The 17,848-nt window shown below is 27.8% G+C and overlaps 2 protein-coding genes across 2 annotated transcripts; both read left to right on the top strand.

Annotated features, from left to right (window-relative positions):
• Window positions 1–3,958: 3,958 nt before the first annotated feature.
• LOC126550140 (uncharacterized) lies at window positions 3,959–8,881 on the top strand. Its single transcript, XM_050201129.1, is given in 13 exon segments — window positions 3,959–4,414; window positions 4,505–4,594; window positions 4,741–4,830; window positions 4,950–5,054; window positions 5,118–5,658; window positions 5,740–5,962; window positions 6,485–6,748; window positions 6,875–7,252; window positions 7,325–7,843; window positions 7,938–8,032; window positions 8,350–8,495; window positions 8,497–8,550; window positions 8,633–8,881. Coding segments are annotated over 13 exon segments (2,874 nt in total). The 5' UTR covers window positions 3,959–4,196; the 3' UTR covers window positions 8,784–8,881.
• Window positions 8,882–9,421: 540 nt separating this feature from the next.
• On the top strand, window positions 9,422–13,228 carry LOC126550141 (uncharacterized). Its single transcript, XM_050201130.1, has 2 exons — window positions 9,422–9,479; window positions 10,825–13,228. Exon 2 carries the CDS (start codon window positions 10,850–10,852, stop codon window positions 12,002–12,004), a length of 1,155 nt encoding a protein of 384 aa, XP_050057087.1. The 5' UTR covers window positions 9,422–9,479; window positions 10,825–10,849; the 3' UTR covers window positions 12,005–13,228.
• Window positions 13,229–17,848: the final 4,620 nt, after the last annotated feature.

Here is a 17,848-nt window from a genome sequence, read left to right as displayed (position 1 = left end):
CGACGGCCAGTGATGATAATTTAAAAACATAATCATAATCGTTTGACCCCGCCGGGATTATTTAATTTTTTTGTAAAAAAAAAGCCAAACGTGAATATTTTGCACTACTAGGTATAATAGCTGGCTGCTGTTGTATAGCAGCGTCTGTAACAAAACAAACAAAAATCGTACATCGTAATTGGGGCCGATTTGGGGAATTAATTAATCGTTTCAAACGAATGAACGGTGCGACGCAACGACATTGATGTTATTATGATACACTATATAATTCTAGACAGAGTTGACGACTTCTATAAATAATCACAATACATTAATAATAGGTATAATATATTCGTTTCCCAGTGCCGCCGGCAGAGGTCGTAGCCGCCGTTACGACGTACGCGTCTGTGGCGGAAACGAATTGACGTCGTCCTTGGTGCTTGCCACCGTAGTCGGTAGGCAACTAGACAACAGGGGTGGCCGACCCTGGCGAAATGGTCTTGAGCGGTCCGTCGGAAATAACTCTCCGTCCCACCCACCAATCTACCCACACTCGAACACAAACCACGGGGTCGTCGACTCCACGATCAGTCATTACCTACTCAATGCTGATTAGTAAGCCGAAGCGACTTCCGACTTCGGACTTACAACATATACTATACGGCTGTATAGCGGGTCCGAATAGTCGTGACCGGGTCTGTACTACTACGTAACGACACTATGATGTTGTAAATGTACATACTCACACACTAAATTCAACAGCTGTTGAATCCTTTGTGTTATGCGAATAGTTTACATCGTTTATATTGCCGCGAGTAGTGTATGACGACCTATATAATGTAGGTAATAATTTATTATAATGCAATAGTCGATAATGGGACCTGCAGTGGCGTATATGCGTATTTACAAAGGTGGTATAAATGTATACGGGATGAATCCTCCTTAACCTTTATTTTTTTTTATTATTAATACATATATAGGTAGGTAATGGGTGGATATGTTTTTATAATGCAGAAAGTATTTTGTAGACGAACGTCAAACATAACAATAATAATGTATGGTTGATGTTCAAAATAAATATCCAATAAGCATTGGTTTTGAATAAATAAACATAAGATATTTTAAATGACTAAATGTATAGGTAGGTACACTATTAGTTACAAGGAAGGTGATAGGTATATCATATTTATATATAACAATATATTATGTACCATATCAAATTATAGTATTATAACTATACGTCTATACGATGTAATATAATTGACGTGGACTAGTTAGCTGGAAAATCACGAACGAGTAAAAAAGACTAAATTGGTTTCCCTTATTGGAATGAAACTATAAAAATGATTTGCTTGTACCTACATGCCAAATAAAATAATCGATATAAGTGAATTATAAAAAAATGGAAAATTGAATTTTGTGTTTTGGTAGTTTTGAATGATTAATTTAAACTTATATTATAAATCCGTGTTTACAGCTGTAATCAATCCATGATGAAATATATGTATGAAGAAAGACGTGATGATTGTCTATACCATAATTATCATACCTATTATGGTGAATTTAGTAGGTACTCGATGAACTGGAAAACCTCTAATGATCACCTCTATATAGGCTCCAAAAGAATAAATAGGAAGGTACTATGACTATACATAAGATATGTTTTTACGTCATTAATATTTGTAACAGATGGATACATTTCATTCGAGTAAAAAATGTGTAACTCTTCAGGGTTATATTATGTAACTTTGACAAAGTATTTTAGTTTATATTATTATAAGTTATCACGTTACAAAGTAGGTATCTATTCGTGTCTGATTCGAGTCAGTACGAGTTCTGGCCTCTGGATAAATACATATAATGTGTATCAGTATTATATGTCCTCCCTTTCCTTAGTCCTTAGGGAAAAAATCCAAAATACTCTATTAGATGTAAAAGATTATTTGGCCCCTCTGGGGTTATTAAAATCACTATAACGTGGTATGATTTTTTTTTTTTGAAATAATTAAAAAAAATCCAATTTATTAATTTAGCGTTAGGTACCTATATTATAATAATAGTGATAAATTATATTACCTATTATATATATTTGTTTGCATATAAATTCAAATTAATGTACTGCGTAGACAATAACTATAGTGTTAAGTACCTATTGTAAAATGTAGATTATCTACAAAGACTGTATAGAATTATATCGAATAATCAAAGACCAAATTTAGATTTTAGGTACTTATGAAGTATTTTAATTGTAGATGTTTTAATATGACTAATGAGTACTGCAAGCACTGAGCAGTGATAGTGTGATACCTATATTATCTTAATATAATAATATATATGATATTGATATTCAAACAGTTATGCCTTATGCTTATAACTTATAAGTTATGAAAATGAAACTTTATAGTTTTGTTGAAGTTTCAATTGCTACAATCGCGTATCATTGACCATAATATTGTATCAAGTATCAGGCCATAAACATTCTATATATTAAAAAATACAGGTTGCCGGTTGGAAAAACTAAAAAGTAAAAACATTATAAAATGGATACCTGTACATTTATTATTTAAGTTAAGGTAATAAGGCTATAATTTTTATGAGCAATCTTGAGCAGTTGAGCTTATTATGAAATCTAGACGCGGATCCAGCTTACATTAAGAGGCCGTCACACTAGGAAAAAATCGACCGTAAAACATGGTTTTTTGATTCCAATAGTACTCAAGTCTCATTAGTCGTAGAAACATGATTTTTGTATCAAATTAAACGTGAGAAGTTGTACTAAAAACTGTTGGAACAAATTTTTGAAATTTGTTTTCAAACCGATTTTATTTATATTTGAAATTTGTTAAAATTTTGAAATTTTTAAAAAATTATATAAAATCAGCAAATTGAGATATCAAAATTCTGTTCCAACAGTTTTTAGTACAACTTCTCACGTTTAATTTGGTACCAAAATCATGTTTCTACGACTAATGAGACTTGAGTACTATTGGAATCAAAAAACCATGTTTGTTGTAAAAAAATTATGATTTTACGGCCGTCGTGTGCTGCTATCGAAACAACTGCGGCACTGTTCTAAAACTGTACTCATTCCCCCACACTTCGCGCATATGCAGCGGTACCTCACCTAGATCGAAACCGGTTATCTAGCCGCGCGCGTTTTATAAATACCCAGAGTATCGATAAGGAAAATAATAATATGGCCCATGAATATTATTTGAATTATTTCGATATAATAATTCAAATTCATATTCTAATAAACTAAACACATGTTGAAACCACAAAGTATCATAAAGTTGCCAAAACTCAGCTGAAAAATGTACGATCTCGACAATTTTTTTTTTCAAACTGTAGGAAATTTTTCAATATATTAGTGGTTAGGTTTAAAATATGAAAATGTTTTAATTTAACTGAGTATAAGTGTATACAAAAGAAATATGTCGTTTACTCCTGAAAAAAATCATTGTTGATAACTTTTGCAGGGCTTTTTTAAAAGAATGCCGTGGAATTAAAATATAAATATTTTAATTTATTATAAAATATTTTTATATTAAATACAGATTTTTGTAAACTAAACATAAATGCATACAGCAATTTAATGATTTTATTGAAATAGTTGAATCAAAAACTAATTGCTAGCATGTAGTACATAGTACCTACATAGTATATAATACCCTAAATAATATATAACTGTGTATAAACGTATTGAGATTACTATGTAAGTATTTATTGATATCCACATGATTACACTAATCATCAGTAGAAAATATGTGGTCAAAGTATTTTTCATATAAAACTAGAATTAATCTACTATAGTCTATGGGTGTTGTAGTATAAAATTTTTATACCTATTTAATATATGTAAACATTCGGTTATTATCAAGTAAAAAGGCGACAGTATGACATATATTGGTAGAAACTTTTGTTTGCTCTTACTAAATCTAAATAAATGTATATATGTATAATACGTCAATAATTAAAATTCTCAACACTAATGAGTAATGACCATAATTTGTTCAAGATAGTTTTAATATCTAATATATTATATTATAAATATTATATCTACTATCATTTCTCCATTAGATATAGTATAAAAGTAAGTACCTATTTGTGATAATTAAATTATTATTATTTTATTACTCGCATTATTCATTAGTATAACTAGTATAAGGTAATTATATAATTAAATATTATGATCAACGATAATAGTGCATATCAAAATGGGAAGACATCAAAATTATTGTCATTCTGTAAAACTGTCCACACCAGTAACAACTTACATTCTAATTGAATTTTTATTGTGGTTTAATTTTTTTTTATTTAACGTTAAAATGGATCAACTTAAAAAACGTACTCGTCAACCATCGAAAAAGTTATCAACTAAAAAGAAATTGAGTAATCGAGTGATGAATTTTCTAGGAATTCAAAACAAAACCAAGTAAGTAAAATATTAAATGATTAAAATATAAAATATGTATAAATAATAACGTAATATCAGTTATAACAATACATTGTTTTTATTAATAAGTCCCAATCCAGAGGTCGTAGAATCTGTTGTGAAACCTTTTTTCTTGGGTGATGACAATCAACTACCATGCACATCAAGGGAAACAATTAGGTAAACTTTTGCTAAATTATATAGCTATTAAATTTGGTAAACTATAATAACTTAATATTTAAATAATATACGGAAAATGTATTACATAATCGCATGCAGCAGTATAAATATTTATATAATACAATATTTTTATATATTTTTTAAAGTCAAAATCCAGAGCTCGTAAAATCTGTTGAGGCACCTTTTTTCTTAGGTGCTGACAATCAACTACCATGCACATCAAGGGAAACAATTAGGTAAATTAAAAATGTTTAATAATTTAAATTAAAACTCTGATTATATAAATTTGAATGTATATGAGAACTCCAACGATTTTTGTATATATTATATCAATTTTTTTTTAAAAAAAAATTAGAAAAATAAATGATCCGGAGGGTAATGCAAATAATTATTGGAATACTGAAGAAAATTTACATAACTTAACAGTGGACGAATCTATACTTAGTAATCAAGAAATTAAGTATGCATTTAAAATTTATATTTTGATTGAAGATGAGTCGTAATAAATTTAATTCTTTAACAGGCAATGTGATGTTGATGAAAGTTCGGGAAGACGAATAGTGGATATGCATTACGTTTTTAGTCAAATTAAAAACAGTGTTCATAGAGGGTCATTTGGTTGTACATTTTTAAATATGACGTTTATTTCTGAGAAAAAACACGGGTTTAGATCATCATTTAAGTTTAAATGTGATGTTTGTAATATTGTTATGTTTATCGACTCAGAAAAGTTGAAACCTGAAGCTTATTTGCCAGTAAATTATTCCGCCGTTAATGGATCAATAGCAGCTGGAATTGGATTTACACAGTTGTCCGAATTGTGTGCGATAATCGATATACCTTGTATGTCTTCAACTACTTTTCTGAAAATTCAAGAGTTTATTTGCAAAAGAATTCACGAAGTTGCAGAGGAACAAATGAAAATTGCTGGTGAAGAAGAACGTCGTTTAGCAATAAAAGCTGGTACATTAGATGTTGATGGAACCCCTATGTGCACTGTAGTTGCGGATGGACAGTGGTCAAAGCGCAGTTACAAGACTAAATATGATGCATTATCTGGAGTGGTAAAATATATATATGCTATATTAGTATATTAGTTTTATAAAACTGTTTTGAATGACCTTATTTATAATTCTACTTTCTAGGCAACAATAATAGGTTATAGATCGAAAAAAATTTTGTTTGTGGGAATTAGAAACCGTTATTGTATAATTTGCCAAAGGGCCAAAAATAAAAAACTATCTCCACCTGACCATACTTGTTTTTTAAATTGGAAAAAGGGTGCAACAAGCATGGAAGCCGATGCCATTGCCGATGGATTTAAACAAAGTTTGGAAATGCATGGACTCAAATATAACAAACTAATAGGTTAGTGTATATAATATATCAGTAACAATATTAATATATCAATATCAATAATGACCCATTCGGCACGATTCCCAACGACTGGCTTTATCAGTAGTAATTATTATAATGACAACGACAAAATCGACAAATAATAAAGAATATATAATTTGTTTATGGGCCCCACACGAGCTTGCTCATAAACCATAACACACGATATGGGGCCCATTATACACACGATAATATTATAATATATTTATTAGGTATAATTTCTGTATTAAATAAAATAAAATATATATGGCTTATAATGATTTTAATGATACGATTTATAAAAGAAATAGGAATAATAAAATTAATGACAACTACAATATCAATTACATATAGTAATTATACCAACAGTAATATTTTAATTAAAGTGTCAATTATTATAAAAATGCAAGATAAATTAAATAATATTCGTATATATACATATATATATAGTTGCAGCAACCATAGTTGATAAAAATGTATAAATGATAATAAAATAAAAATAATTATCTTTACCAGGAGATGGAGATTCTAGCGTTTCAAAAAGGCTATCTGAAATCATGCCTTATGGACCTAGACTACTCGTAAAAAAAATAGAATGTCGTAATCATTTATTGCGAAATTATGGTACAAAATTAGCAGCTATGACAGCAAACACGAAGTATCCAATTTTGTTAAGAAAACATGTAAAAGCCAATGCATTACGTTTTAGATTTTCAATAACTAAGGCAATTGAATATCGTAATAGTTTACAAGGTCAATCAGATTACGAAAAAGAAGTTGGTAAGTTGAAAAAAATTTTTTTTATGAATTTTAATTTTTTAAACAACAAGACTTACAGACTTACTTGTACTACAGAGTATAGAATATAACTTGAATAATATATATTTTTTTATAACTATACTATAGGATTACGGAAAGATATAAGTAATAGTTTTCGTCACATTTTGGGTAGCCATGATCGATGTGAGCCATATTTTTGCAAGGGCACAATACCAAATGAAAAAAATATGATTTTAGAAGCTGAAAGATCGGGATTCTTAACTGATATATCTCAAATAATATCTCGTTTAGTCGTCAATGTTGATAGTTTACTTATGAATGTTGACAACAACGTGTGTGAACAATTCAATAGTGTAATTAATAAACATTTAGCGGGTAAACGAATAAATTACTCACAAAGAAATTCATACAACTCACGAGTTGAAGCTGCGGTTATATCATATAATTCAAGTGGACAATTTCTTCGTTTAATGCATAAAAATATACAAAATGATATAAGCCCAGGTATACCTACTTTGAAGTATTATTTTTTTTTTAGTATTTTTGATTTTTTTTTATATATACATATACTTCTAGGTATAATAGGAAAGAAATTCCTTACATCCAATAAAAAAAAAAGAAACCAATCTAAAAAACGTCTTTTTCCTACAAGTATACAGAAAAAGAGTAATGTTGGCCCGGATCAACATTATGGTTTAGCCGAACCATTACCCGAAGAAGATAATATTTCAAAAGAAGAGTTACAAAAAATAAAAGATGATTTTATCAATTCACTACGATTAGATAGAAACGGGCGCTTGGATATTGAAAAGAAAACTAGAGAACAAGCTAATTCTCAAATTTGGCATGCTGAACGAAGGAATAGACTTACAACATCAAATTTTGGCCGTGTTTGTAAACTACTACGACCAACTACGTCTTGTAAAATTTCTGTTTACGATATATTATATAGGACATTTTTTTCGAAGGCAACTGATTATGGTAAAGCCACCGAACCAGAAGCTATCGTCGCATTGGAAAATATTTTAAAATGCAAAATCCATCCGTGTGGGCTTATCATCGATGAACAATTTCCTTACCTAGCAACAACTCCAGGTAAAATGTATTACAGTTACTTATGATATGCATTAATAATTTCAAATAAAATAATAATAATAATAATAATAATTTTTTTTGTATATGAATACAGACGGTATTATCAATGACGATTTTTTAGTTGAAATTAAATGCCCGTTCGCAGTCAGAGATACGTTGACATTTTCGGAAGCGATAAACAGTAAAAAAGTAAGAGTATAATATATACTAACTATCTAATCCAGTGGTTTTCAAACTGGGTGCCGCGGTTATTCCATAAATTACAGATTGCATTGAATTGTGATATAAGAAAATAAATTAATAATTAATTCAAAACAATTTTGTTCATCTAAAAAAGGTCAGTGTGCCGTGAACATTATTTTAAGTTTACGGTGTACCTTGTGGCATGTATAATAAAAGTTTGAAAACCACTGATCTAATCAGTACCTATAACTGTTAAAATATTAAGTTTAGTGTAGGTAAAAATGTAAAAATTTTTTATTCTATTTTACAACAAACATTTTTAGTTATTATTCTGTCGACTCGATGACAATGGAAAAATGCAGCTAAAAGTTGATCATAATTATTATTATCAAGTTCAGGGACAAATGCATATTTCCAAACGAAGATTTTGTTATTTCTTCGTTTATTCAAAAAATTGGACAGAAGTACAAAATAAATTATGATGTTTGCTTTTGGAATACAAAAATGGTTGATAAATTAAAACTGTAAGTTTTAAAAATTTTTAATTTAATATCAAAGATAAGTTTACTCTTATACAACTTAGTAAGTTTGTTACTTTCTTTTAAGATTTTACATGGAATGTTTACTACCAGAAATAGTGAATCCTCAGTATGGAAAACGATTACAAATAGATGACATAAAAGATCCAGAACACATTTTGGAAAACATAAAAACAAAAAACAAAACTAAAATAAATTTGAAACTAAATTATAAATGATTTAATATTAGAACCCATGTTTATAGTATACATATTTCTATACATATATATATATATACCGTATCCAAATATTTTAATAAATTATTTATTACGAAATATGCATTGCTTAATTATTCACATTATATGCCTATACGTAGGTATTAATTAATTAATAACATATACATTATGCATCATCAGATATAATAAGTATAATACTATTAATACTATAATAGTTGAAGTTCAATCTGTGTAATTTAAGGTTATTATTTATTACAATTATAATTAATTTATAATTTCAGTCATTCAAACAATTATCTGAATTATCATAAAACATGATTATACGAGATCGTTAATTTGTAATATCATAAATTGGAACATTTATTATAATTAACATTAATTGTAATTGCATTATCATACCTCAATTATCATGATACATTAACATTAAACAAGTCTAATCTAAAAATTAGAAAAAAATTAGCCTATATTATAGATATTTAAAAAAGCGATACAGTGTTCAGTCACAGTCTCGAGATCAGTTTCAGTTACAGTGTGTAAGTGTTTCCAGTCACCATCATTGCGAGACTCCAGACAAATTTTTATTTTCTAAATACAGTTTTTTTAAAGTCAGTGTTCTTTTAATTATATATAGTTTTGTTTTGTATTTATACATATACATTATACATATCATCAACTCTCAGAACAAACGCTACATCATTTGTAAGTACCCATTTATAACTACTTAAAAATATACTTTTTTTAATTTTAAATTTTAGTTCATTGATAAATCTTGTATACGATGAAAAATGATTCTGAACGGAGATAATTAGGTACCTATTAACTTTCGATTATTATATTTGGACGAGTCTTACAAACGGAATGATATTACGAAATTTCGACCAAATTTAAAAAATAATGATTCTCTTTTCGACCAAAACAAACATTTTTGTAAAATTATGGCAATTACCTATATAGATACTTTTAATACTTTTGCAAAATTATTAAAAGTATAAGTTGCATAAAATATTGTAAAATAAAATATAGAAAATTATTTAAAATTTAAGACTATCTATATCAACATTATTTTTATATTAATATGTCACAATATGTATAATATTATTTAAAATAATAAAATAATAATAATATGTAATTTTGTCAAAAGATACAAGATACTATTATTGTAAATATTTGTAATGAATAGTACCAAGATATTTGAATTTAAGTTGCAGAACCTTTAAAACTTAAATATTATATGAAACAAATAGTGATAATTTTTATTGTGTGTGTATAATTAATATCGTTTTGTAAATAATTTCGTAAAGAATTGTATTTTTACGAATAATAATTCTATCCAGGTGCAATTGTAAGATAAATTAAAAACCCTAAAATTAAATTGTATACTATTTTTTAAATTTTTATATAATATTGTATATATATATTGTGGCATATTAACATAAAAATAATGTTAATATTTTACTATTCTTATATATTAAAAATGTTCTATATTTATTTTACAACATTTTATGCAACTTATAAAAAATTATTTAGCAGCAATTATTTTATTTTTTTACATATATTATATACATTTTTGATTTTGGTCAAAAACGGGTATGCCCCATTTTATGAGAAACCTTATTTTAAATTTTCAAATTTTAGGTATTAATTCTCAAATGAAAATACTAATGTAAACATCTGATACAAGTTTCAAGTTTTTACAATGAATTATTTTTGAATAAACATAAAAATCGTATATGCGTCGTACCTACCTACTTGTATTTTTATTATTTATTATTTACTATATTTTTTTTTACCGATCAGATTAAGGTTAGGTTAGATCAAATTAAAACCTAATAGAATAAGAATTTATGCAGTAAAACAAATTTTTTCAATGATAAAAATAGTTTTAATTGCTTTATGAGTGCGTTAAATCGTATTTTTATACAAATTTTTCTTGTTTTTTAGAGCATTTAAATCCGTTCTCTTATTTTTTAAAGCACAATATTTAAATTAAGTGTTTAATTTAAATTGTACCTATATATAATATTTATATTTTATTTCATAATAGGTATTACAACCAGTCAACACTCAACATGAATATCAAAAAAGTTCTATTTGTTATTATTACAACCATACATTTCACTTTTGGATTCATTGCTTACGATTGCGGAGGTCCTAACCTAAATATAACTTCCTTTGACAGTCTAGAAGTAGACAACTGTGATCTTCCAATACCTTCGAAAACAGAACGGGTAACAAGAATACAACTATTGCAAAGGGTTGAAACATATCCAGTTAATTTCAAATCATGCCTGATCACTGTTGATTATTTAATAACAAGGTGTTCGGCGTTTGAAGACGCACAAGTTGTAGAGGGAGGGTATTTTTCCGACATAATAGAGTTAGGTAGTGCTAGATGTTCAGAGACTCACCAGAAACAATCTTTCACTTTTCAAACGGGAGGAGTAGTGACAGATTTAAAAATAAACGAAACGATATTTGTAACAAATATCATTGCCGGAACATTAGACAAGTATGGTAATTGTAAAGGCACAACTTTTAAATCAAGCAGAGGAGAGTGGGAAGATGTGGTCGTACAAGCTAAATTTAAAATATTGCTTTCAGAAGGTACGGCTATAGCAAATAGTAAAGATAATATCCTCATACTTCCAACAGGAACCAAAATGAAATTATCTGAAAATTATGGTTTTGATTCTTTTAAAGGAGAGACTATATGGACAAACAACCATTTCACTTGTGAAGTACAAGATTTCAATGTTTTATATGATGGTCCTGCATCGTTAATAATTTCAAATGCCATTAATGATTTTTCAAATAATATATATACCTATATTGTGGAAACGGATAAAATAGTATTTTCCCTAAAACAAATTAAAAAAAGTTTTGCATGCGGGATGCCAGTGATTCAAACTGAACACATACAGTTAGTCATACTTGTAGATACCGCATTTTTCAATCGATTTACGACAACAACAATTTCTCCGCAAAACACTGATTTGTTAGCCTACGTTAATACAAAATTTGTTTATGTTGAAAACTTCTTTAAATCTACGATAACATCATTGTATAATGACATAATTAAAAAACAGTGTGATCTCGAACGAAAAATATTACAACAAAAGCTTACACTAGCCTCTTCGAGCATTTCCGACTTTTCGTATCTTATGGGCGAAGGACCAGGTTTTACTGCAGTGAAAACAGGCGAAATAATATTTAATAAAATGTAAAAAGGTAAATGTTGAAATATCGAGAAAAAATGTATGTTTTAATGAACTACCAGTTTTATATAACAACAAAACGTTTTTCATGGCCCCCAAAACGCACATATTGCAACAATTTGGAACTCAAATTGATTGTAATATACTACTTCCACCTGGCTTCAATTTGGACGGAGACTGGTTTGGTATTGTACCCAATATACAAGAAATAAAAAAACCACAAAAGCTCAAACCGGCTACAACCTGGACGTGGTCGTACAAAAGTCCAGAATCGCTTATGAATGCTGGTATATACACACAAGACACAATGAAAGCTTTTCAGCAACATATATTGTTTCCACAAGAAGTGAGTGCTGCTACAAATAATTTAATAAGACAATCTATGGATATGATACGACTAACCAAGGTCTGCAATATAAATATCTTATTGACGAACAGACAATAAGCAACATGGTCGAAAATAAATTACATCAACTTTGGGGATGGTTTACAACTATTGGTACTTTTGTTTCGGGACTGATGGGGATATTTTTTATTGTAAAATTAATATTAACACTAGTGGATACGGGGATTAATATTACTATTTTATACAAAACCTTTGGGTGGAGTGCAAAACTGTTGGCAGGAATTTTTTCTAGTATTACCCATTATTTAATGTTAAAGACACACAAAAAAAATCAAAATTTTGATCAAGACTCGCTAGACACAAAACATGTTCGCTATTCAATTAAAAATAGCAAAAAAGTGTACCCGAGCTTGAGTCAAGATTCTGTTTAAACACTTTAAAGCCATACAGAAATAATGTATTTAATTTAATTTATTATTTATTTAGTATTAAAAGTATTGTTTTAAATTTGTATATTTTATTTAATTATTTAATGATAAAAAATTTTAATTTCATATTAAATGTACATGAAAAATGCAATTATTACCTTTATGTTATATGTTTATAAATATAATACATTTGAAAAAAGGTTAAAGAAATATTTGTTTTTTACTATTTTGTATGGTAATTAAATATTAGATTATAAAATGATTAAATTATGTATTTTTAAGTGTGTTTAAGTAGGTACAGGTTATTATGCTCAATATTCTATTTTTCTTTGAATTACCAAAAAAATTTGTAAGTTGTAGCATGTTCACGAATAATGTATAATGTAAAATATACGCAATACATTTAAATATTACAAAACTAATATTTAGATATTTAGGTAATATTAATTTAGGTTATTGCTATAATTAGTTATTATTTACTTTATTATAAATATTTCATGAAGTAAATATCTAATAATGTATTATAAATACAAATCACATCGGTACCCGCGGGTATTAAAAATATTACAGCTGCATTTACCCATTTACGTGTATATTTACGCGCGATCCGTCTTAGACGAAGGTTCAAATAATAATAAACACCGCTCCCGAATAGGCATAATCCTCGGCTGGCCGCCGACTACCAGTAGTGGGCGTGGTTAAAACGTCGCGTGCTTGCGGATCACGAAAACACCTAACAGCGCGTTCTCTCGGACGTTGTATGCGTTTCACTTTTAGTGTGACGGCCTCTTAACGAGAGGGGCGGATTATAAATATGTCTATATAATAGGTACCTATTTACTATTTAGAAACCTACTGGTAAATGCGACTATATAATATATATATTATATATATGTAACAGTACTTTATGCAATAATTAATTATTAATTATAATGAATAATTTTTTTTCATAAATTTCATCGGTCGCAATAATATTAATAGTTATCAACAATTTATAAATTTATGTTAGAAAAATATAAAAGACGAAGATTGGTGACTGAATAATACAACGATACATTTACATATAGGATTACACAAAATATAAAATTTAAGTAAATCAAATAGGTTAACATATTTCGATACAACCAACGGGGGCGCCCCTAACACCCCCCCCCCCCACCATTGAGATTGAATCCGCGCCTGATGAAATCACACTTTATGTTTCCATTTACTAATCTCAATAATTACTTACAATAATAGTTTAAGTACATTCGAGTTTATATTATTTATCGATAGCGATGGAATATACATTTATATATTATTATAATAAATAAGAACCTATATATATATATATATATATATTTTAAATCTACTCAAATAAATAATAATAATTGTATGGTAGGTACTGGATACTGGTATTCCGTACTCTGCACACTTTTTTTATTAAGATATTTTTAAGGTGAATTTTTGACCTAGAATCGTAACCGGTAGCCAAAAATAATTTTGTACAATAACGTCCCCCTGCGCCAGTAGTCTCCCCACCAATAGTTGTTCAGATAGATACTATATTATTATAATATACATACCACACGGGCTGTACGGCGTCCGGCGTACTCACGTGTCAGTGTGTCACGTACTCACGTATATCCGTGACTGCTGCCCTACAAGTGTTGTCGTGTTATACGGTTGTTACTTTGTGGTTTGTTGTATGAAATATCGCCATATCGGTCTAGTTTTGGGCATGGAGTTTTAGATATAATTGTTGAAAACAATTTAATATTATTCGATTGATTTCTAAAAATACACAGTGAAACCGTTCAGTAACGAAATGTCAATAGCTAAAGCCAAAATGTATTCGAATAACTTGTACAAAATAATCATATTTTATACCCAAGACGGGCTTCGTATTCAGTTCTGGATAAGTTCTCCGGTAACCATAGGTACCTACCTAATTATATAAATTTATATTGTAATGAATGTAAATTTGTATAGGTAATGTTTATTATGGAAATTAATCATAATGAATATGAATTCTTGATTCTAGGAAAATTAAAATAGTATATTTCAACGATTGACTATTAAACTATAAAATACTTGATTGTCATAAATTACAATATTATACGGTATACGTGAATACATAATTTATACTCATTTTCACTACTATATCTGCACAGGCCACAGCTATCCTCAGTCGAAGATCTATATAGGGGTACAGAATAAAATGACGCTACTATTGGCAATGTTTATACATAATTACCTTCACTATACTAGCCACTATTGCATAAAACTCAATAAAATCTATACGTAAAGGAACGTAGCCAAAGGGAGGTCCATAGGGTACGGACCTCCCCCTCTTTGAAATAAGTCTACTTTCACAACTATAATACCATTATTCCGATTCCTTATATTTTTTTTTCCGAAAAGTACGTGAGTTCTTATCAGGTATTAGTTAATAATAATAATATAATAAATATTTTTACTCTTATGAGAGTTAGGTACCTACCTAGTACCTAGTTATAGTTTGTCCAATAGTATTGTTAATAATTGTTTATTACTTTTAATATTGCAACATTTAAAACACAAAAGGTTAAAAAAATAATCTTTCACAATATTATAATATGTGTTGATATAAATATATTCTGAAAATGATTCAAAATAATTTGTTTTGTAATCTAAAAATGTATTTATTGATTTTATTATGTTGATACTTGGTATCAATGCAATAAATTAAAAATATTTTTACTCTAATTAACCACCTAGTTAGTTTATTTAAGATTAGATAAAATATTTTCATTATCTATATAAGATTACTTTGGAGTTTTCACTTTTTTTTATAAATAGTTTATTGTTATTTTTTTTTAAACCATAAAATATTTTAACTAAGTACTTTGGTAAACATTAAGTTTTATAAACAACGTTTCTATTAAATTGAGTTAAACTGTTATTAATAAAGACATCAGTATTCCAGTTGACATTTATATTTTTTGCTAATAGTCTTTTTTTCTTTGCTAAATCTTTTGACGATACTTTTCCTTCTATCAACTTCAATTTAATTATCAAATCTAGTCTATTGTTTACTAGAACTTACAAGATAAATATTTAATGGAAATAAATTAATATACAATATTAATAAATTAGTTTCCACATTTCCACTATTTTCCATTATCTTGTTTGAAACACCAATTCTTACAATGTTTTTCCCAATTAACACTTATTCTGAGATATTTTTATTTTTATTTACTATAATTAATTCATTTCTCAATTTTTAATTTTGTTGTTGTGTTTTATACTTTTATTTCTTTTTTCCTTTCCTAAATCTTCTATTTAATCTATTTGAATACTGAAGTCATCAAATTGTATACTCATGCAGTGGCGGACGCAGGGGGGTTTTGGGGGTTAAGTCCCCCTCCAAAATGAATGGGTGATTACAGTGGCGCAACTAGAAGAAAATTCCAGAGGGGTGTTCCATTAATATAATATATACCGTCAGGTGTACCAACGTGAAGGAATACTGTGGCCTCGGAGAAATTTTGGGGAGGGTTATAACCCCTTACCCCACCCCTGGATGATTAATTTCAAACATAGTTATTCTCATTTATGAACCTTCAAAAAATTCAAATTTTTTCAAAACCCCACTGAAATTTCTTCTTGCGTCCGCCCTTGTACTCATGTATTAAATTGAAAAAACTTATTCCTAAAGTAGCCAATTAAACACATTTTTAAGGGATATTATTAAAAGATATTTGTTTTCCATAGTAAAATTTAATGCCACACCATTTTCAAATATTACATCATAAAAACTGGAAATAACAGCATGTCTTATATTAGATTAACTTTATTCCATTTAAAGTAAAGCTGAAAGTATATTATAAAAACATTATTAAACAAAAACACAGATAAATAAATAATACACTCATTAACTAGTAGATAATTAATGACTTTCCACAATGAATACATTCATCAAACTATGACCCTTATAACTTTTGGAAACTAAAATCATAAAATTGAAGTTTTAGCTCCATTATCTTTGTTGAAATTTCAGGTTATCTTATATACTTATTACTTTTAAAAACAAACGATAATTAATATGTAAATATTGTAATAATATACTCGTAGAAACTGTACAAATGAAACTTATTCAGTTAAGATTATAACATAGGCAGTGCTTGATAGGATAAATACTAACCCACCAAGTTTAAGATTTTTTACTATCCCAAAACTCTTTAAAATAAATTAGACCGATTAAGTTTATTACTTATCTACTAACATAGAGCCCGGCTCATCGAGTAAAACTTGGTGACTAATTGAATCTATCCAAACCTTAACATAAGTATGCATAAAAAATCTATTCAACATTTATTATTTCATGAAATTATTAACTGAATCATTTTTCAATTAGTCCAACAACCAATATGCTATTGCAAGTCACCTGCTTTGTTTAAAAAATTCCCAGTAGCAAAAATTTCAGTGACTAACAATGGGAAATGGAATTATTTCTAAAACAAATAATGTTAATGAATTGTTAAATGAGAAATTTTACAGATAGTTTGATACAATTATTATATTTGATTCAATGTGTGTGACTTCCTCAGCATGCATATTTCTAATAATTTTAATTCAATACATGGAAGTATTAAGAAGTATAGACAAATACATAGTACTAAAAAAAGGGAAAATTATGTAAGTTTAAATTTAAAACAGCTATAGTAAGCAACTTTCCACATTAAAAAGATGGTATTTTCAAATTATTATAAATATATCATAATTTACTAATGAAAACTGACTATGTACTATTGGTAAAAAATAATATCAAATAATTTGGTTTACTCTTAGTTAAATACAAATAAATATATCATTTAAAACATTAATGGAATTAAATATGTACAAAATTTCAAAATCAATATAATATGAAATATATACACAATATAAGTATACTGTGTAAGGTGTAAAAATACATAGGTACTAAAATTGAAACATAAACTAGTATCTTAATTCAAGTAAAAATATATCATACAATGCATTGAAGTGTAAAATTACATATATAATGTCTACATATTAAGTTACAGATATAGTTATAAGAGTACATTAATAGGGTAACTT

This window comes from Aphis gossypii, chromosome 2, assembly GCF_020184175.1.
Source record: "Aphis gossypii isolate Hap1 chromosome 2, ASM2018417v2, whole genome shotgun sequence".
NCBI classification, from domain to species: Eukaryota; Metazoa; Arthropoda; class Insecta; order Hemiptera; family Aphididae; genus Aphis; species Aphis gossypii.
This window is presented reverse-complemented; position numbering and strand designations above follow the sequence as displayed.